This window comes from Mirounga angustirostris, unplaced genomic scaffold, assembly GCF_029215605.1.
Source record: "Mirounga angustirostris isolate CCGP_5_RB_7025 unplaced genomic scaffold, mMirAng1.0.hap1 SCAF_15, whole genome shotgun sequence".
Taxonomy (NCBI): Eukaryota; Metazoa; Chordata; class Mammalia; order Carnivora; family Phocidae; genus Mirounga; species Mirounga angustirostris.
The window spans coordinates 89924804-89938977 of record NW_026991723.1 but is presented as its reverse complement, the minus strand read 5'-3'; the positions used below and the strand labels follow the sequence as shown (position 1 = coordinate 89938977).

Below are 14174 nucleotides of genomic sequence, written 5' to 3'. Positions count from 1 at the left end.
GAACCTCGAAGACATTATGGTAAATGAAATAAGCCAGACACAAAAGAGCAAATATTGAATGATTCCATTTAGATGAGGCATCTACAGTCTCAGAATCATAGAGACAGAAAGCAGAGTGCTGGCTACCAAGAGCTGAGGGGAGGGAAGAACAGAGAGATACCATTTACTGGGTGGGGGCAGAATGTCAGTCTGGGATGAAGAGAAAGTTCTGGAGACAGATGGTCGCAGTGGTTCACAGCAATGTGAATTTACTTAATGCCACTGAACTGGACATTTAAAAATAGTACATCCTACCACAATAAAAAATGATTAGAAGAAAAATTAAAAATAAAGAAGGAACCACCAAAAAGAAAGAAAGAAAGAAAGAATGGTGGCGGAGCCTGAGGAAGTCACCTATCCAGGACCAGTGAGATGGGGATGGGAAGGTGGCTTGGTCCACACAGATGGACCAAGATACTGGGTCTCCTGCATTTGGGTGGGACTTAGGGCAGCTGGACGCTCCAGGCCACTTTCTGCCAGCTTCGAGTGCTTCTATTTATTTGTACGGCGCGAGGCATAAACACCAGTGATTTTTGTGATGTTTGTACTATGACGTGGTTTGGGTTAGGAAGGCTTGCTGTATCGAACATCTGCTGCTTCTGTCTGCTGTTCTGCTCTGTCCTCCTCCTTCTGGGGTCAGAACCTCGAACTCTGCATCTTCTCCGCCACCTGCCTCTGTGGATTGTGGAGACCGATTCCAACCACGCACCCCCTCCCAGAGGGGGCAGGGGATCAGACCTGGCCAATCAGAGCATCAGAATCTCCTGGTCTCAGCAACTGGTTCAGAGGCAGACATGTGACCCAGGACTGGCCCATCAGCGCACTTCACACTCCCTACTGGAAGTGGTTGGTTCAGGGAGAGGCAAGGCTCTGAAGTTGGACCAAAGAATCTTAATCTCAGGTCTCTGTTGAAGTTTCTGCGCCCTTCCCACCGAGAATGGAACTGTTCCTGGTCATTTTGCTGCATGAGGAAGAAGCTTGTCGGAGAATGAAGCCAGGACTGGGAAGCACAACCAAGACACAGAGAGACACACCAAATACTGATAACATCCCTCGATTACCTAGATCCAGCTATGCCTGAAGCTCTATACCCCAGAGCTTTTCAATCGTATAAGCCAGTAAATTCCACTTAGGAGAAAAAAACATCAAGGCAGTTTGAGTTGAGATTGGCTTACATGCAACCACATTCTGCTTTCGTAGAATGCCATGCCTTCCAGAGCGGGGACATGGGTTACATGTCTGCTGCTGGACCAATCACCGTGACCAAGGTTTGTGAGATACACTGACTGACCAGGCCTGGAACACTCACCCCTGCCTGGAGTCAAAAGTCATGCCCCACATTGTTCCCTAATTCAGTCACCTCTGAGCGCCCTCCCGCCCATGGTGAGGGATAGAGCCTTGAGTGCCAGCCACCTTACCGTGCCAGGGTCCCAAACGTCATATTTGGTGGGAGAGGGGGCACTTCCCTCTTGACACGCCGGTCATCCTGGTCACTGATACGAATGTCGTTGAGCTGACGGTAGAGGAAATTCTCCCGAGCAGTTACCAGGCCGGCTTTCACTGCCCCGCGGTTCATGGCGATGTAGTTCCGGGTCAGCTCGTGGGGGCAGGTGGGATGCTGCTTAAACACATCCCAGTGTCCGATGGCTGGGGGCAGGGGGGACAGCACCGTGGTGCGGCAGTCAGCCTGGGAGCTAAAGCAACTGGTGGTACCTGACGCAGAAGAACCCGGGCATGCACACCTTCCCATTAACCCGGAGCCTGCTGCGGGACAGCCCTGTGTGGCCTGCTGGAAAGGGAGGGGTCAGGATTCCCAGAGATTCCAGAGGGCGCCTGAGCATCCTTTGAGGAGCTGGGCTCGCCTGGCCTTTACCTCCTCGGGGCCATCAGAGGGTTGGTCCTGAGCCCCCTCCATGCTCGAAGCTCACACCGCACAGAACACAGTCTTGCCTGGGGACAAGGTTCCACACTGGCTGGGGCCCTGCTATTTCCCTGCTACCTTCGACCTGGACCCTGCCTGGACCTCCCCATCTCGGCCAAGCCCTGACTATGGTTTCCACCAGAATCATGCTGTGGGGCAGACCCCGTGACTCTTCGGCTCTTCCCGCAGTGACCAGCCTGGATTGAGAGCTCAAGTCCCCTAGGGCTACAAAGTCTGCTTGCTCACCTTCGGGGACCCCTCCGTCCAGCCCCCGGGTGTAGAGTCCATAATTAAAATCAATCCCAGGCAGACTGCAGCTTCTTTCTCGGGGCTTCCCGAGTTCAGCCTGTTTGGGGAAAGACAGAAAGCAGAGGTGAGGAGTGGAATCCCAGACCAACCACTTATACCAGACTCAGCCACGGCAGTCATCGGATGCTCGCTTGGCCCCAGGCCCTGTGGGTGACCTGCAGGGCTACCAGGGTGTGGATGACAGAGCCCTCCCTGAGGGAGGCCCTGAGACACACGCTGGAGAAGTCAGCCGGGGGTGCTCATGCTGAGGGGCAAGCGAGCAGAGTCAAGTCAGGAAGGCCCCTGAGGTCTTGAAAGAGGAGGCTCGTTTGTCCAGTGGGAGGTAGTGGGGCAAGTCGCTGCCCTAAGGAGCTGCATCTGGGGTCCAGCCTAGATCTGCCTGGCTGGAGCTGCATGTGACTCACCCGCGCAGATATGCTGGAAGGCCTGGCTCAGAGATTCACCTGGAGGCCCCTGTTGAGGCGGGGGGAGGCATCTTTCCTACCTGACTCTTCATTCCTACCAAAGATGGCTTATGTCGCTGTCACTGTAGCTAATGAGGATGTCGACGCCTCTTGAATCCTCACCTGCAGGTGGAGCTATGGTGACAAGGCCCACTATCACCTTCCCAGTGGCTGGATAGCTTTCCTCACTCTCTGGGTCCCTGGTGAACTCCTCCTTGCCCCCGAGAAGGGGGTTGTAGGAACAAAATTGCCCTATCACCGACCACACGACTTTTTGTAGACAGGGAAGCGGACGCCTAGAGGGACAGTCATGATCCCTGCCTCCTAAGGGATGGGCTGGGATTCACAAGCTGGTGTGTTTGGCCCCCAGCCAGGGCTCTTAGTCATTAGATTAGATTATACTGCCCCTCTTCAGAGTAGCAGCTCCCTGAGGTCAGAGGTCCTATCCTGTACGGTGCTTAGAACATCTCCTTCTCTGCTTTATTGAGCCCTAGTTGGATTCTGACCGAGTCCCAGATACAATGTTTAGTCCTTCCTATGTTTCTCTCACTGGGTCCTCACAACCGCCCTGTGAGGCAGACACCATCACCAGCCCCATTTCTCAGATGAGGAAGCTGAGGCATAGACAAGTCAGACGGTTTGCTCAGGGCCACACAGGAGGAAGTGGCCAAGCTGGGATTTGAACCCAAGCTGTCCGTCTCCAGCCCACACTCAGATCCACCAGCTAAACAAATACCCACGAGCCAACCTGCCGGGATTATAAATTCCCACACAGCCAGAACCATGATGTGTATTGCCTTCCCTTTCCTGGTCGCACATTGCAGGTGCTCAATAAATGCCTGAGATTAAAAACTTCTTCCTCTGGGAAGCTCTCCTGGATTGTCTTCAGTCCAGACAACTTTCCCTGTTATATGGCATTGGGGGGCCCTGAGCTCTACTTATAGAGCACTTTCAAAATTACACAGTAATACCTCTGCGGCACAGAAGGGCTTTGACAATATGACGCTCAGGGAAAGAGCCAGTCACCAAGGATGATGTATTGCATGAGTTCATTGACGTGAAATGTCTCAAATAGCAAGTCCATTCCATAGAGACAGAAAGTAGATTAGTGGTGGCTTATGGCTGGGAGGGAGATGGGAATGGAATGCTTGGGGTGGGGGTGTCCTGAGAGGTGTCCTAAAATTGGTGGTAGTGATGGTTGCCCAAGTCTGTGAATATGCAAAAAGCCACTGGCTTTGTACAATTTATTTGCGTGAATTGTATGGTATGTGAATTATATCTCAGTAAAGCCACTGGAAATTACAAAGCAGTTTAATTAAGTCATTAATTGCGTGATGATCAGCTTAATGTCTGTCTCCCCTGGTAGAATGTGCTCTCAGTCCTTATTTATTTTAAGGTTAGTTTTTTTAGTTTTTTTTTTAAAGATAGACCTTGTTTTTTAAAGCAGTTTTATGTTCACAGCAAAATTGAGCAGGAAGTGTAGAGATTGCCCCTCTGTCCCCTGCTTCCCCTTATTCTCACCTCTTTTTCCCTATGCCCAGCATAGAGTAGATGCTGGTAAATAGGGGCAGAAGGAATGAATGAATGAATGAACGAAATGCCTCCTTGGAGACCCTATCAGTTCTCTTCTACACATTGTTGTCCCTCTTCTCTCCCATCTCAAATCCAGGCCCCACCTCCCTTGAGAGGGATGGAGCTCTGGGTTCCAGGCAAATGCACAGAGCCTCTGCTGGGTGGTTTGCTTTGAATTCCTTCAGCAAGACTCACTCTGAGCTGCAGACAAAGCTCTGGCTTCTCATTTGTTTATGAAAATGATCTGGCCTCTCCGGTGACTGCAGGGGAAGTTAATTAAAATGTGACTTCTCCAGGAGAGGCCCCCGCCTCCCTCAGGGCAGGTGCAGGTGGGCAGACTTCCAGCTGGCAAAGGAACGACAGACAGACTCAGGAGCTGGCTGTTACATTGTGGGGGTGGGGGGCGGGGGGGAACAGAGAAGCACGCGGGTGCCTGTCTCTTCACTTTTTACCAAGAGTTCCCCGAGAATCAACAACTGCCCAAACACTTTGAAGCCTTAAGCTGCAAGAATCATCCCAATGGGAGATTCACCCATTCTTTTACTCTATAAATACTTATTTTGTACCTACTCTGCACCAGGCCCTGAGTTGGGAGTTCTACGGTGAACAAAGCAGACTCACAGTCTTTGCCCTTATGAAATTTATTGTTTTGCAAAAAGGACAATTGAAAAATAACAATAATCAAGCTCACCAAGGGGTTGGATTGGAGGAACACAGGCTGCCTCTATTTCTAAAAATCTGAGTCCATAGAGTGAAAGAAGATATTTACAATACATATATCTGGCAAAGGACTCTTATCCATCATATATAAAGAGCTGCTACAAATCAATAAGAAAAAAAGGCAGACAATCCTATAGAAGGATGAGCAAGAGACTTTAACAGGCACTTCATTAAGAGGATGTCCAAGGGGCCAAGATCCATATTTAAAGTTGCTTAATGTCTGAAAAATGCAAAGTAAAAACTCAGTGCGATTGGTGAGAATGTGGAGCAACCATAACACAGATGCACTGGGGGGGAAGTATAAACAGCCACTGTGGAAAACTGCTTAGCAATATCTATTAAAGCTAAACATATGCCTACCTGGTAACCCAACAGTTCCCTCCTGGACACCCAACAGAAATGAGTGCCCATGTCCAACAAAGACACATCTGAGAATGCTCACAGCGCCTCAATTCCTACTAGCCAAGTACCGGATACAATCCAAATGGCCATGATAGGTGGATAAAAAAGTTGTGACATATTCATTCCATAGAACACTCCCTAGCAGCGGTTCTCAATCAGGGGCAATTTTGACCTCCCAGGGGACACCTGGCTATGTCGGAGACATTTTGAGTTGTCACAACTTGGGAAGGAGTTCTACTTTCCACCTGGTGAGGGGAGGCCAGGGATACTGCTAACCATCCTACAATGCACAATACAGTGCTCACCTCCAACAACGAAGAATTATCTGGCCCCAAATGCCAATAGTGCCGAGGCTGGGAAATCCCACACTACAGCAACAATGAATAAATAGCCACATACAACCATACGATGGCTCTCGCACAAAGCGTGGGATGAAAGAAGCCAGACACACAAGGGACGCACAGAGGGAGCTCGGGTGCCCTTGGGGCAGGGGTCGTAGCTGAGAGCAGCACGAGGGGGCTTCAGGGGTGCTGGTCCTGCTGCTTCCTGACCTAATGTGGGTGCCCTGCATGCCGTGTAGTCCTGCCTGCTGGTCTCCTTCAGAACCCATTCCTCTGTGATGTGGCCGCGGCCACAGGTTGAAAGAGCAATGTGTTGTCGAGCGCCACAGAGACCCCCCCCCCCCCTTCACGCCAGCCTTTGTAAGCGCCGGCACGGGATAAACAGTAACAGCAACACAAAAACCATTTGTTAGGTCCCAAAGGGCTCTCTGCTATGTGCTTTTGCGACGCTGGGTTCACATCTGGAATTCCCCGAGTGTTGGTTTTGTCATTTGCTCTAACTTTTCCAGACTGGAGTATCAGCCGGTGGGAATGAGGTAGAGTTTCCCGAGTTCAGCGGAGAAGGGGGTTCAGCCTCCCAGCCCTGCAGCTGGACTGGCTTCCCTCTCAGGCAGGTCACCCCCCAACATCCGAGAGGGCCACCTGTAGGACACCAAAGGGTCCCTGGGCCCATCTCGAGAATACCCCAGGAGCTGTGTGCAGAGCATCTGTCCAGGCTAGTACTGTGGGAGTGCTCCCTGACCTTTTCCTGGGCTCCCCCCATCTCCCAGATACTCCCACGCTTGAAAGGCAGCTCAGTCCTTTAGGTCTAGAGGCCAGGTGCCTCGGGGTCCCTGCGTTCACAGGTGAATGCCCAGACCAGCGGACTCACCCATGACCGGCTCTGCTGACCAATGAGACGAGCTCCTGGGCCCACCTTGTGCCAACGCTGCTGACCACGGTGACACCTGTAATCACGGTGACCATGTGCCAGGCTCCTTCACCTCCATCACCTCTAATGCTTAAAATCATCCTGCAAAGTGGTTGCTACTGTCCCGGCTCTCAGGTGGAGAAACAGAGGCCCAGACAGCTTTAGGGCCACACAGCTCATGAGTGGCCAAGGCAGGATTTGAACCCACTTCTGACTCCATGTGGTCTTTGTTGCCTCTGAACTACTCCCTTGGCATTTAGCATGAACTATCCATCATCTTCCCCTGTGCGCCAGGCTTAGCTCTGCAGGCAAGATGCTGCTCATGCCGAGGGAGCATGCCTTTGACTTCTGCGCACTGCCCCTCCACCCACACAGGCTATGTACGTTGTAGCCTTATGCCCAGGAGGGTCCCAGGGCAAGTCCGCTGTTTTCATGTCTAGCTTGGGGTTGTGGGAAGAGCTGCTGCTTCAGAAAACACTGTAGGCCTGATGTGACCCGGACACAGGACCGGATGTCATGACCAGGTCAGGGAAAAGTGGGCAGGAAAAGAAAGAAAGATGCCAACCTTGGATTGGCATTTTGGAGAGAGCTGACCTCAAGCAGAGTCCAGTGGGTCAGCCAAGGAGGGCCGGAGAGCCAAGCGTTCTCTGAGGGGCTTCTTGGAAGCAGGAAGGAGCATTGAGCCAGAGGTGGGAGGACCTGGAGCTGATCCTGGGCCTCCTTTCCCAGCTTGTCCACAGAGACCTTCTAGAAGCCTGCAGAGAGAAGCTGCCTGGCAGAGGGGTCTGCAGTCTCTGAGCACCTCAGGGGATCTGTGTGAAGCCAGCTAAGGATCCACAAGCAGATGCTCAGAGCTCCTGACCCTGAACTTCCAGATGCAGGCAAGCAAGTCGTGACAGACATCTGAGATCAGCTGCCATTGAAATGCAAGGTAATTATTGATCACCTGCTTCGCCATGGCAACCCACTCTGCTATCCATGAAATTGATGAGATTGGCCACAAACCTCAGCTTTGATTGGCCACTCCATTCCCCAAGCTACCAGCCCCTACACCCCAGCCCAGAACAGGATGAGAGACAGCCCAGAGGCAACAGCTCTCCGACTGGAATGTGCAAAGGTCCTGGGGCAGATGGCATGGCTGGGCTGTTGGGCCATGTGAAGGCTGTAAGCACCTTCCCCACACGGGGATCCCCTTGGAACCACCACACTCTTTTTGCTGCAGAAGTAAAGAAAGGAACGAGGAAGAGAGTTCACATTTACTGAGCACCTCCTACATGCCAGGCTCATGTCATGTGCTCTCATTTAGCACACCTTTTTACTGAGCGCTTACTGTCCTGAGAGCTTCTTGTGCTTCTCCCTAAACTCCACCAATCCCATTTTATAGATGGGAAAACCGAAGGTTCACACCTGCCCAAGGCCACCCTGGTAGTAAATGCAGCAGCTGGGTAAAACTCAGCTCTCTCAGATGTTCCGACCCCCCCAGCCGGCCTCCCAGCAGCTCTCTGAAGGAGGTTACATCATCACCAGTGGACAGATGGGGAAGTCGAGGCTCAGGAAGAGAAGGGACCCGTGAACCCCTTTCAGCCTGCACCTGCAAGCCCCCTGGCATTTCCCATGTCTGATGGTGAAATTCTAAGGCGGTTCCTGCAAAATCCTCAAGGTCTTTTAAGAGGCACGCCTCAGCTTTGCACCGCAGGGACGTGTGAAACATAGGAAGCTACTCAAATACGGCTCAGGAGCCAGGATCCCTCATGGTGGTCGAGGTGCTCGAGTCAAGAGGCGTTGGGAGGTGGGAGCAGGATCCGGGCTCTGCATAGACCACCCTACCCTCCTCAGCAGCATTCAAACTGTGCCTTTTTCTGAGTTTGCTCTGTCACAAAGTGGCTTGGCTGGGATACAGCTCTGGGTGACAGCTGTCCCCATCAGCAGACAGCTTCATTAAACCTCATTAAGATGTCATCTCTTGCTGTCTTATTTCCCATCTCTCAGCTCTAATTAAAACCAGCTCTCTCCCTGTCTCAGGGGTCCTGGGATTCTCTGGGCTCCTTCTGCACCGAAAGCAGCTCCCTCCGCCACTTGCATGAAGGACCAAGCCCTGGACACCGGTCCCGGATCAGGCCAGGCAGGCAGCCCCACCCCCCACCCCCAGCAAAGGGCCCCTCAGAGCGCCAGTTGTGGGCATGAGGACCACAGGGGCTTTCCAGGGGCAAGCCCAGGGGGCAGTTCCTTCAGGCTGCCACCTTGCTCTGAAGTCACCTGGAGCCTCGCCAGAGCTGGTTCCCCACGGAACAACTTCGCAACAAGCGAGCTGGCCTTGCAATGCAAGTCTAAGAATTTCCCACCCAATATACTTTTGAAAATTCTTAACCAGCCCCTCTTTCCCAGCCAAGAGGCGAAAATGGGTGAGATCAGTTGCCTTGATTTCTTGGATGGCCCGAACTGGATCTGACTCTGGACGAATGAACAGGGGGCGTTTTCCAAGATGGGTTTTCAGTCTGGGAGCTCGATGCCTGGGTTCTAGACTGACCGTAGATACTCAGTCCATCTGGAGAAATCCCCATAGAGGAAGCCCTCCCACTTCCTGGCTGCCACACAGAATGTAGTTCATTAACCCGCTAGCCCAGCGTCTGAACTAAGTGAATGTCCGACAGCTGACACATAAGTGAAAAGCCTCCACTCACTTTCCTGCATCCTATTAAAGTGTAGTTACGTGAAATCCCACAGTTATTGCCTGGTAGTTATTAAATAAATATCTGTATATAGTTATACCCATGCATGCGTATGCACATACATACCATTGCGCTCATGGAGGGATAGTTCATTATTATAAAACAACTTAAGATCCTCGAATGAAAAGCACAATATAAATGCAAATTGTGATCCTGATTAGCATAGAGGATATTTATTTATTTCCATAATGAGAACCTCAGATAAACAATCATGTGAAATAAGGTGCATTATGCATCAAAGGACTCCGGCGCCATCTTAGAAGCCAGATTCTTTGAACCATGTACATTGTGTGAGAGTGGCAGTTGAACACCGAATAATGATACTAAAAAGGCACACATGGGAAGACCACATCCATATATGATCAAAGGCATATAAAATAATGTCAAGTGGAAAAAAAAACACAGCAGGATTCAGAGTTATACTATGGTTACGACTGTGTTAAAAAAAAAAAGCTTCATTGAAAAAAATACTGGAAGGAAACACAACGTAACTGATGGTGTGAGGGTGTGTAGTTAGAGATAGGGGCCTTCAGAGAGGGTGCCGAGAGTTTACCTTTATTCTCGAAAGAGTCAAAAGGCAGAGTTAAGGCGTGCGCTTCTATTTCCTGTGCACCTGCCAAGGGCCACAGTTAAGGGTCTTGTCCTGTGTCAGTACAATTACAAGGGTTATAATGGGGGCTGAGCTGGCTGCCCCCCGGGTGGGGGAAGGTGTGGAGGGGAAGCTCTGGGCCGAGCATGAGGATGCGGGGAGCCGGCTTGTTAACGTCACACAGAACTGAGTCCCAGCTCTGTCGCCTCCCGTGTGACCTGGGGCACGTCACTTAGTTTGGCCCCTGCTTCCTCACCTGCAATACCTCCCCGGAACTGCACTGTGTAGGGGGATGTGGCCCCGGGGCGGTGGTAGAGTTGGTGTTCCCGGAGTAGCTCTCCAGCTCAGGCCCCGCGGAGTCCCCACCGCACCTGCCCAGCACCTGCCCGGCCACCCCGCTCTCACGGCCGGCCGGGGCTGCCTGTGTTGCCGCCGGCCTGGTTCCTCCATCTCCCTAGGGTGGCCCGGGCTCCCCTCTCCCTCCGAGCTGCCAGGACCGTTACTGCAACTGATGTATGGCCTTTGCCATTGAGGCGGTCACGGTGACAGGGCCCCTGCGCTCCCTCCCCTCCCCCGCTGACAGCTTGAAACCAGGTCCTTCATTTGCATTTACATGATCTCGCTGTGCAGCTTATGAGATCGAGAGATTTATTTGCTACTTAGCTTGATGTTTGATTACACTCGGAGAAGGCGGTGAGCCGCAAAGTGCATGGATGCGTCGCTCCAAGCCTGCAGCCTCTGGGGGCCGGTAACTCAACAGCAGGTTTAGGCGGATGAGGGGGAAACGCGCAGCGTTTTGAGAAAGGCAAACGTGAGAGGATGCAAGGAGAAAACACCATGATCTGGATTTTTTTTTTTTTTCTTTTTAATGAAAGCAGTAGAAACTGGCTACGGTGTCATCTGAATTATGAACAGCCCCAAGCCACTCTCTGAGGGGGCTCATTGTTCTGGGGAACAAACTCGCAGAAACTTTTCCTCCTGGGCAAAACCAGAGGCTCCTCAAAGAGATGGTGCCCCCAGGAAGGGGGCGAGGATCACCTCTGATTACTGGCGTGGCTCTCGGACCCGCTCTGCCGCTTACGCCTGTGTGGTCTGGACCCCAGTGCTCCTCATCTGTGAAATGGGGCAAACGAACCCCCCACCTCTCCGGTCTGCGGCTGAGATGAGTGAACAAGGTAACCTTGAACCACGGTGGACACGGAGCAGGGGCCCAACAGACAGGCTGTTTTCTGAAGAAACAAGGAATAAAAGTAAATGCTCCCATGGAGAGAGGTGCCCCAGCATCATGCCTTGCAGTCCAGAGTCACTGATGTGTTTTGTGGGTGGTGCACGGTGGGGTCTGATTCTAGCCCCCTGGCGGGCCCGCTCCAGATGCCCACAGCTCCAGGGCGGACTCGAGGAAGGCCAGCTTGTTTTCAGAACAGTCCGAGCAGGGCATAATCAGGAGTAGAGAGCTGCCACCACCATCCTCTCCCCTGTGGCATTCCAGATACAAACAGAAATCATTTGGAACGTTCCCGAGACGTTACAATTTGGCGATCTTGGGGCCAAGCTGCCTGGTTTGAATTCCAGCTTCTCTACTCTGTGGAGCCTTTGAGCAAGTTGCTTAACCTCTGAGCCTATAAAATAGGCATAATGAGACTCCCTAGCTCATAGGCTTGTTGGAGCATTTCATAAGGCAGGGCAAGCTCTGAGCAGAGGTTCTTAATGAAAAGTAGGCATACGAGCTAGTGGTCTTCATTGGCCTCTCCACTATTTTGAATTATCAGCAACTCTGTCTGCATTCGTGTCAGCAGAGAACCAGCCGTAAGATTCCTCTGCCCATTTGATGGCTCTTCAAAAAGCTAAACAGAATTGCCAGCTGACCCAGCAATTCCACTCCTAGGTAGACACCCAAAGAAACTGAAAGCAGATATTCAAGTTAGTATGTGTTCACAACAGCATTATTCACAGTTGCCAGAAGATGGAAGCCAGCCAGATGTCCATCAACTGATGAGCGGATAATAAAATGTGCGAGATCCGTACAGTAAACTATTAGCCATAAAAAGGCATGGAGTCCTTATAGACGCTGCACTGTGCATGAACCTTGAAAGCATTACGGTAAGGGAAACGAAGCCGGACAGAAAAGCCACACAGCATGTGATTCCATCTATTGAAATGTCCAGAATAGGCAAATCCACAGAGAAAGAGGGCAGATTAGTGACTGCCCAGGAACGGGGTCAGAGGAGGATGGGAGGGACTGGTTAATGGGTATGGGCTTTCCTTTTGGGGTGATGAACATGTCTGAGAACAGAGGGGTGACTGCATGACATTGTAGATGCGCTAAATACCGCTGAACTGTACACTTACAAACGGTTGATAGTTTTATGTAAACTTTGCCTCAATAAAAAGAAAAATTAATACATGCACAGGAAGGATATGCCATGCCTCCCACCCGAGCAATTTAGGAAGCTCTTTTCTCTCTTTGGGGTGAGAAAGGAAAGAAATGCGAAGGTCTATCTCACTGTGGCACAATGCATTGGAAAACTTCGCTCCACCTTAAGGAAGTGAGGCTGCGTGGCGGTGGGTGGGTGGGTGGTGTCTTGGCCAGGACTGCAATATATAAGCCGTGTGCCGTGTGGTTTCGTTGCTCTCTCTGGTGGTCTGTATGGCCGGAAGCTGGTGAAGGCACATCTGTTAGAGGCTTTTTAGATCTTCACAAAGTATTTGTTCCAAAGCTGGCTAAGGGCCAATGGAACTTGATGGATTCTACTTCCCATTACATCCCACCTGTGCTTCATGTGGCCTCACTTTTGGAAGACCGCCGTGGGCAAGGAGAAGGATCACTGGACCGGGTGTCCGGAGACCTGGGAGCTGGTGTGCATCCACCTTGCCTGCTCCCCACGCCCCCTGCCTTGTCCACACTGGGGGACACTGTAGGAGATGAGTGACTTTTGCACCGAGTGCCACGAGTCTCCCGTGGCTCAGAGAGGAGTGCAGGGTCCCTGAGGTGGACAGCAATGAGAGGTTCCCAGAAGCATGAAGCTCTCATCCTGAACAAGCCAGGCAGCCGCTATGATCCAAGTTTTATTTATGAGGGTCTCCACATCAGACTTCTTTAGAAGAGCAGGCTCTAAGGCTTTCCGAGAAAAATGAGACTCCCTCGGCGAGGCCATCTTGGGGGTCCTCCCCAGGTCCACCTGGTGCAGGCAGATGGGATCTGAATCCAGACTCTGATCCGTCTCACCGTGTGACTGTGTGACCTGTTGGAGTCCCCGTTTGTCATCGTTCATGAAACTGGGATGACCATCCCACCCCGAGTGGAAAGACCAGATTTAGATGAAATACTTGAGACAAGGTGCCAAGGGGCATGCGGCGCACAGTAGGGGTGCACCAGCTGGGACGGGCTCCTCCTTCCCCTTCTCCAGTACACCGCTGCCTCATAAAGGGAAGAAACACCTCTGCACCCACTTTGATGTGGCGTCCAACAAGGAAAGGGGCACGTTTCCAGACTCCTGAGGAGTAAGAAACAGACCGGGGGCCGCTCCACCGACAGGGAGCCGTTGGCTTGATGAATAAATGACATATTCATCTGGTTACTTGGTCACTCCAGCTGCCAAGGGTTGAAGCCAGCGGACCCCGGGACCACAGAGAGACCAGACTCAGGAAGGAGCCTCCCTACCAAAAAAAAAAAAAGAGAGAGAGAGAGAGAAGAAAGAAAAAGAAAAAGCAGAGAATGATCTATGTACTTTTCAAAACTTAAAACAGAAATCAAAGGGAAACTGAACTGTTTTAAGTTTTGACAGCTGCAAGGATCATTCTGTTTGGTTACTCTATGTTTTCATTTTCTTTATAGAGTCATTGAAAATCGCATCATGTAATAGGGAAGAAAAATGTTCAGTATTTCCCGCCTCCCCCCCGTACACCCTTGTTCCTTCCCGAGAACAGATGAAAACACCAGCTCCGGTGACTTCTGTTTTGATGTATATTTCATAATATCTCATTGATTGTAAGTTTTATTTCCATGTCAATAAAAAACTGGTATTGTAATAAATGAGAAGGAGTTTAACACAAAATGGCAGCTGACCTGTTAGCAGAGCAGGTAATGGAAGCAGAGGAAGAGGCTCCAGGACGAAGCCTGTTAATAAGGATGGCTATTGATTGCAGCACGGGGCTGGGTGGCTGGAGGACGGGGCCCCCCTGCTCCCCCTCGGTGCAGC

At 51.4% G+C, this 14174-nt stretch overlaps 1 protein-coding gene across 1 annotated transcript in view; it reads right to left on the bottom strand.

Annotated features, from left to right (window-relative positions):
• Positions 1 to 14174, bottom strand: part of CFAP77 (cilia and flagella associated protein 77) — a 134637-nt gene that overhangs the window by 53654 nt on the left and 66809 nt on the right. Inside the window, exons 2-3 of the mRNA XM_045882025.1 lie at positions 2207 to 2306; positions 1458 to 1686 (exon numbers count right to left, since the gene is read on the bottom strand). Of these exons, the coding sequence (XP_045737981.1) occupies positions 1458 to 1686; positions 2207 to 2306 (329 nt within the window). The remainder of the gene's footprint in view (positions 1 to 1457; positions 1687 to 2206; positions 2307 to 14174) is intronic.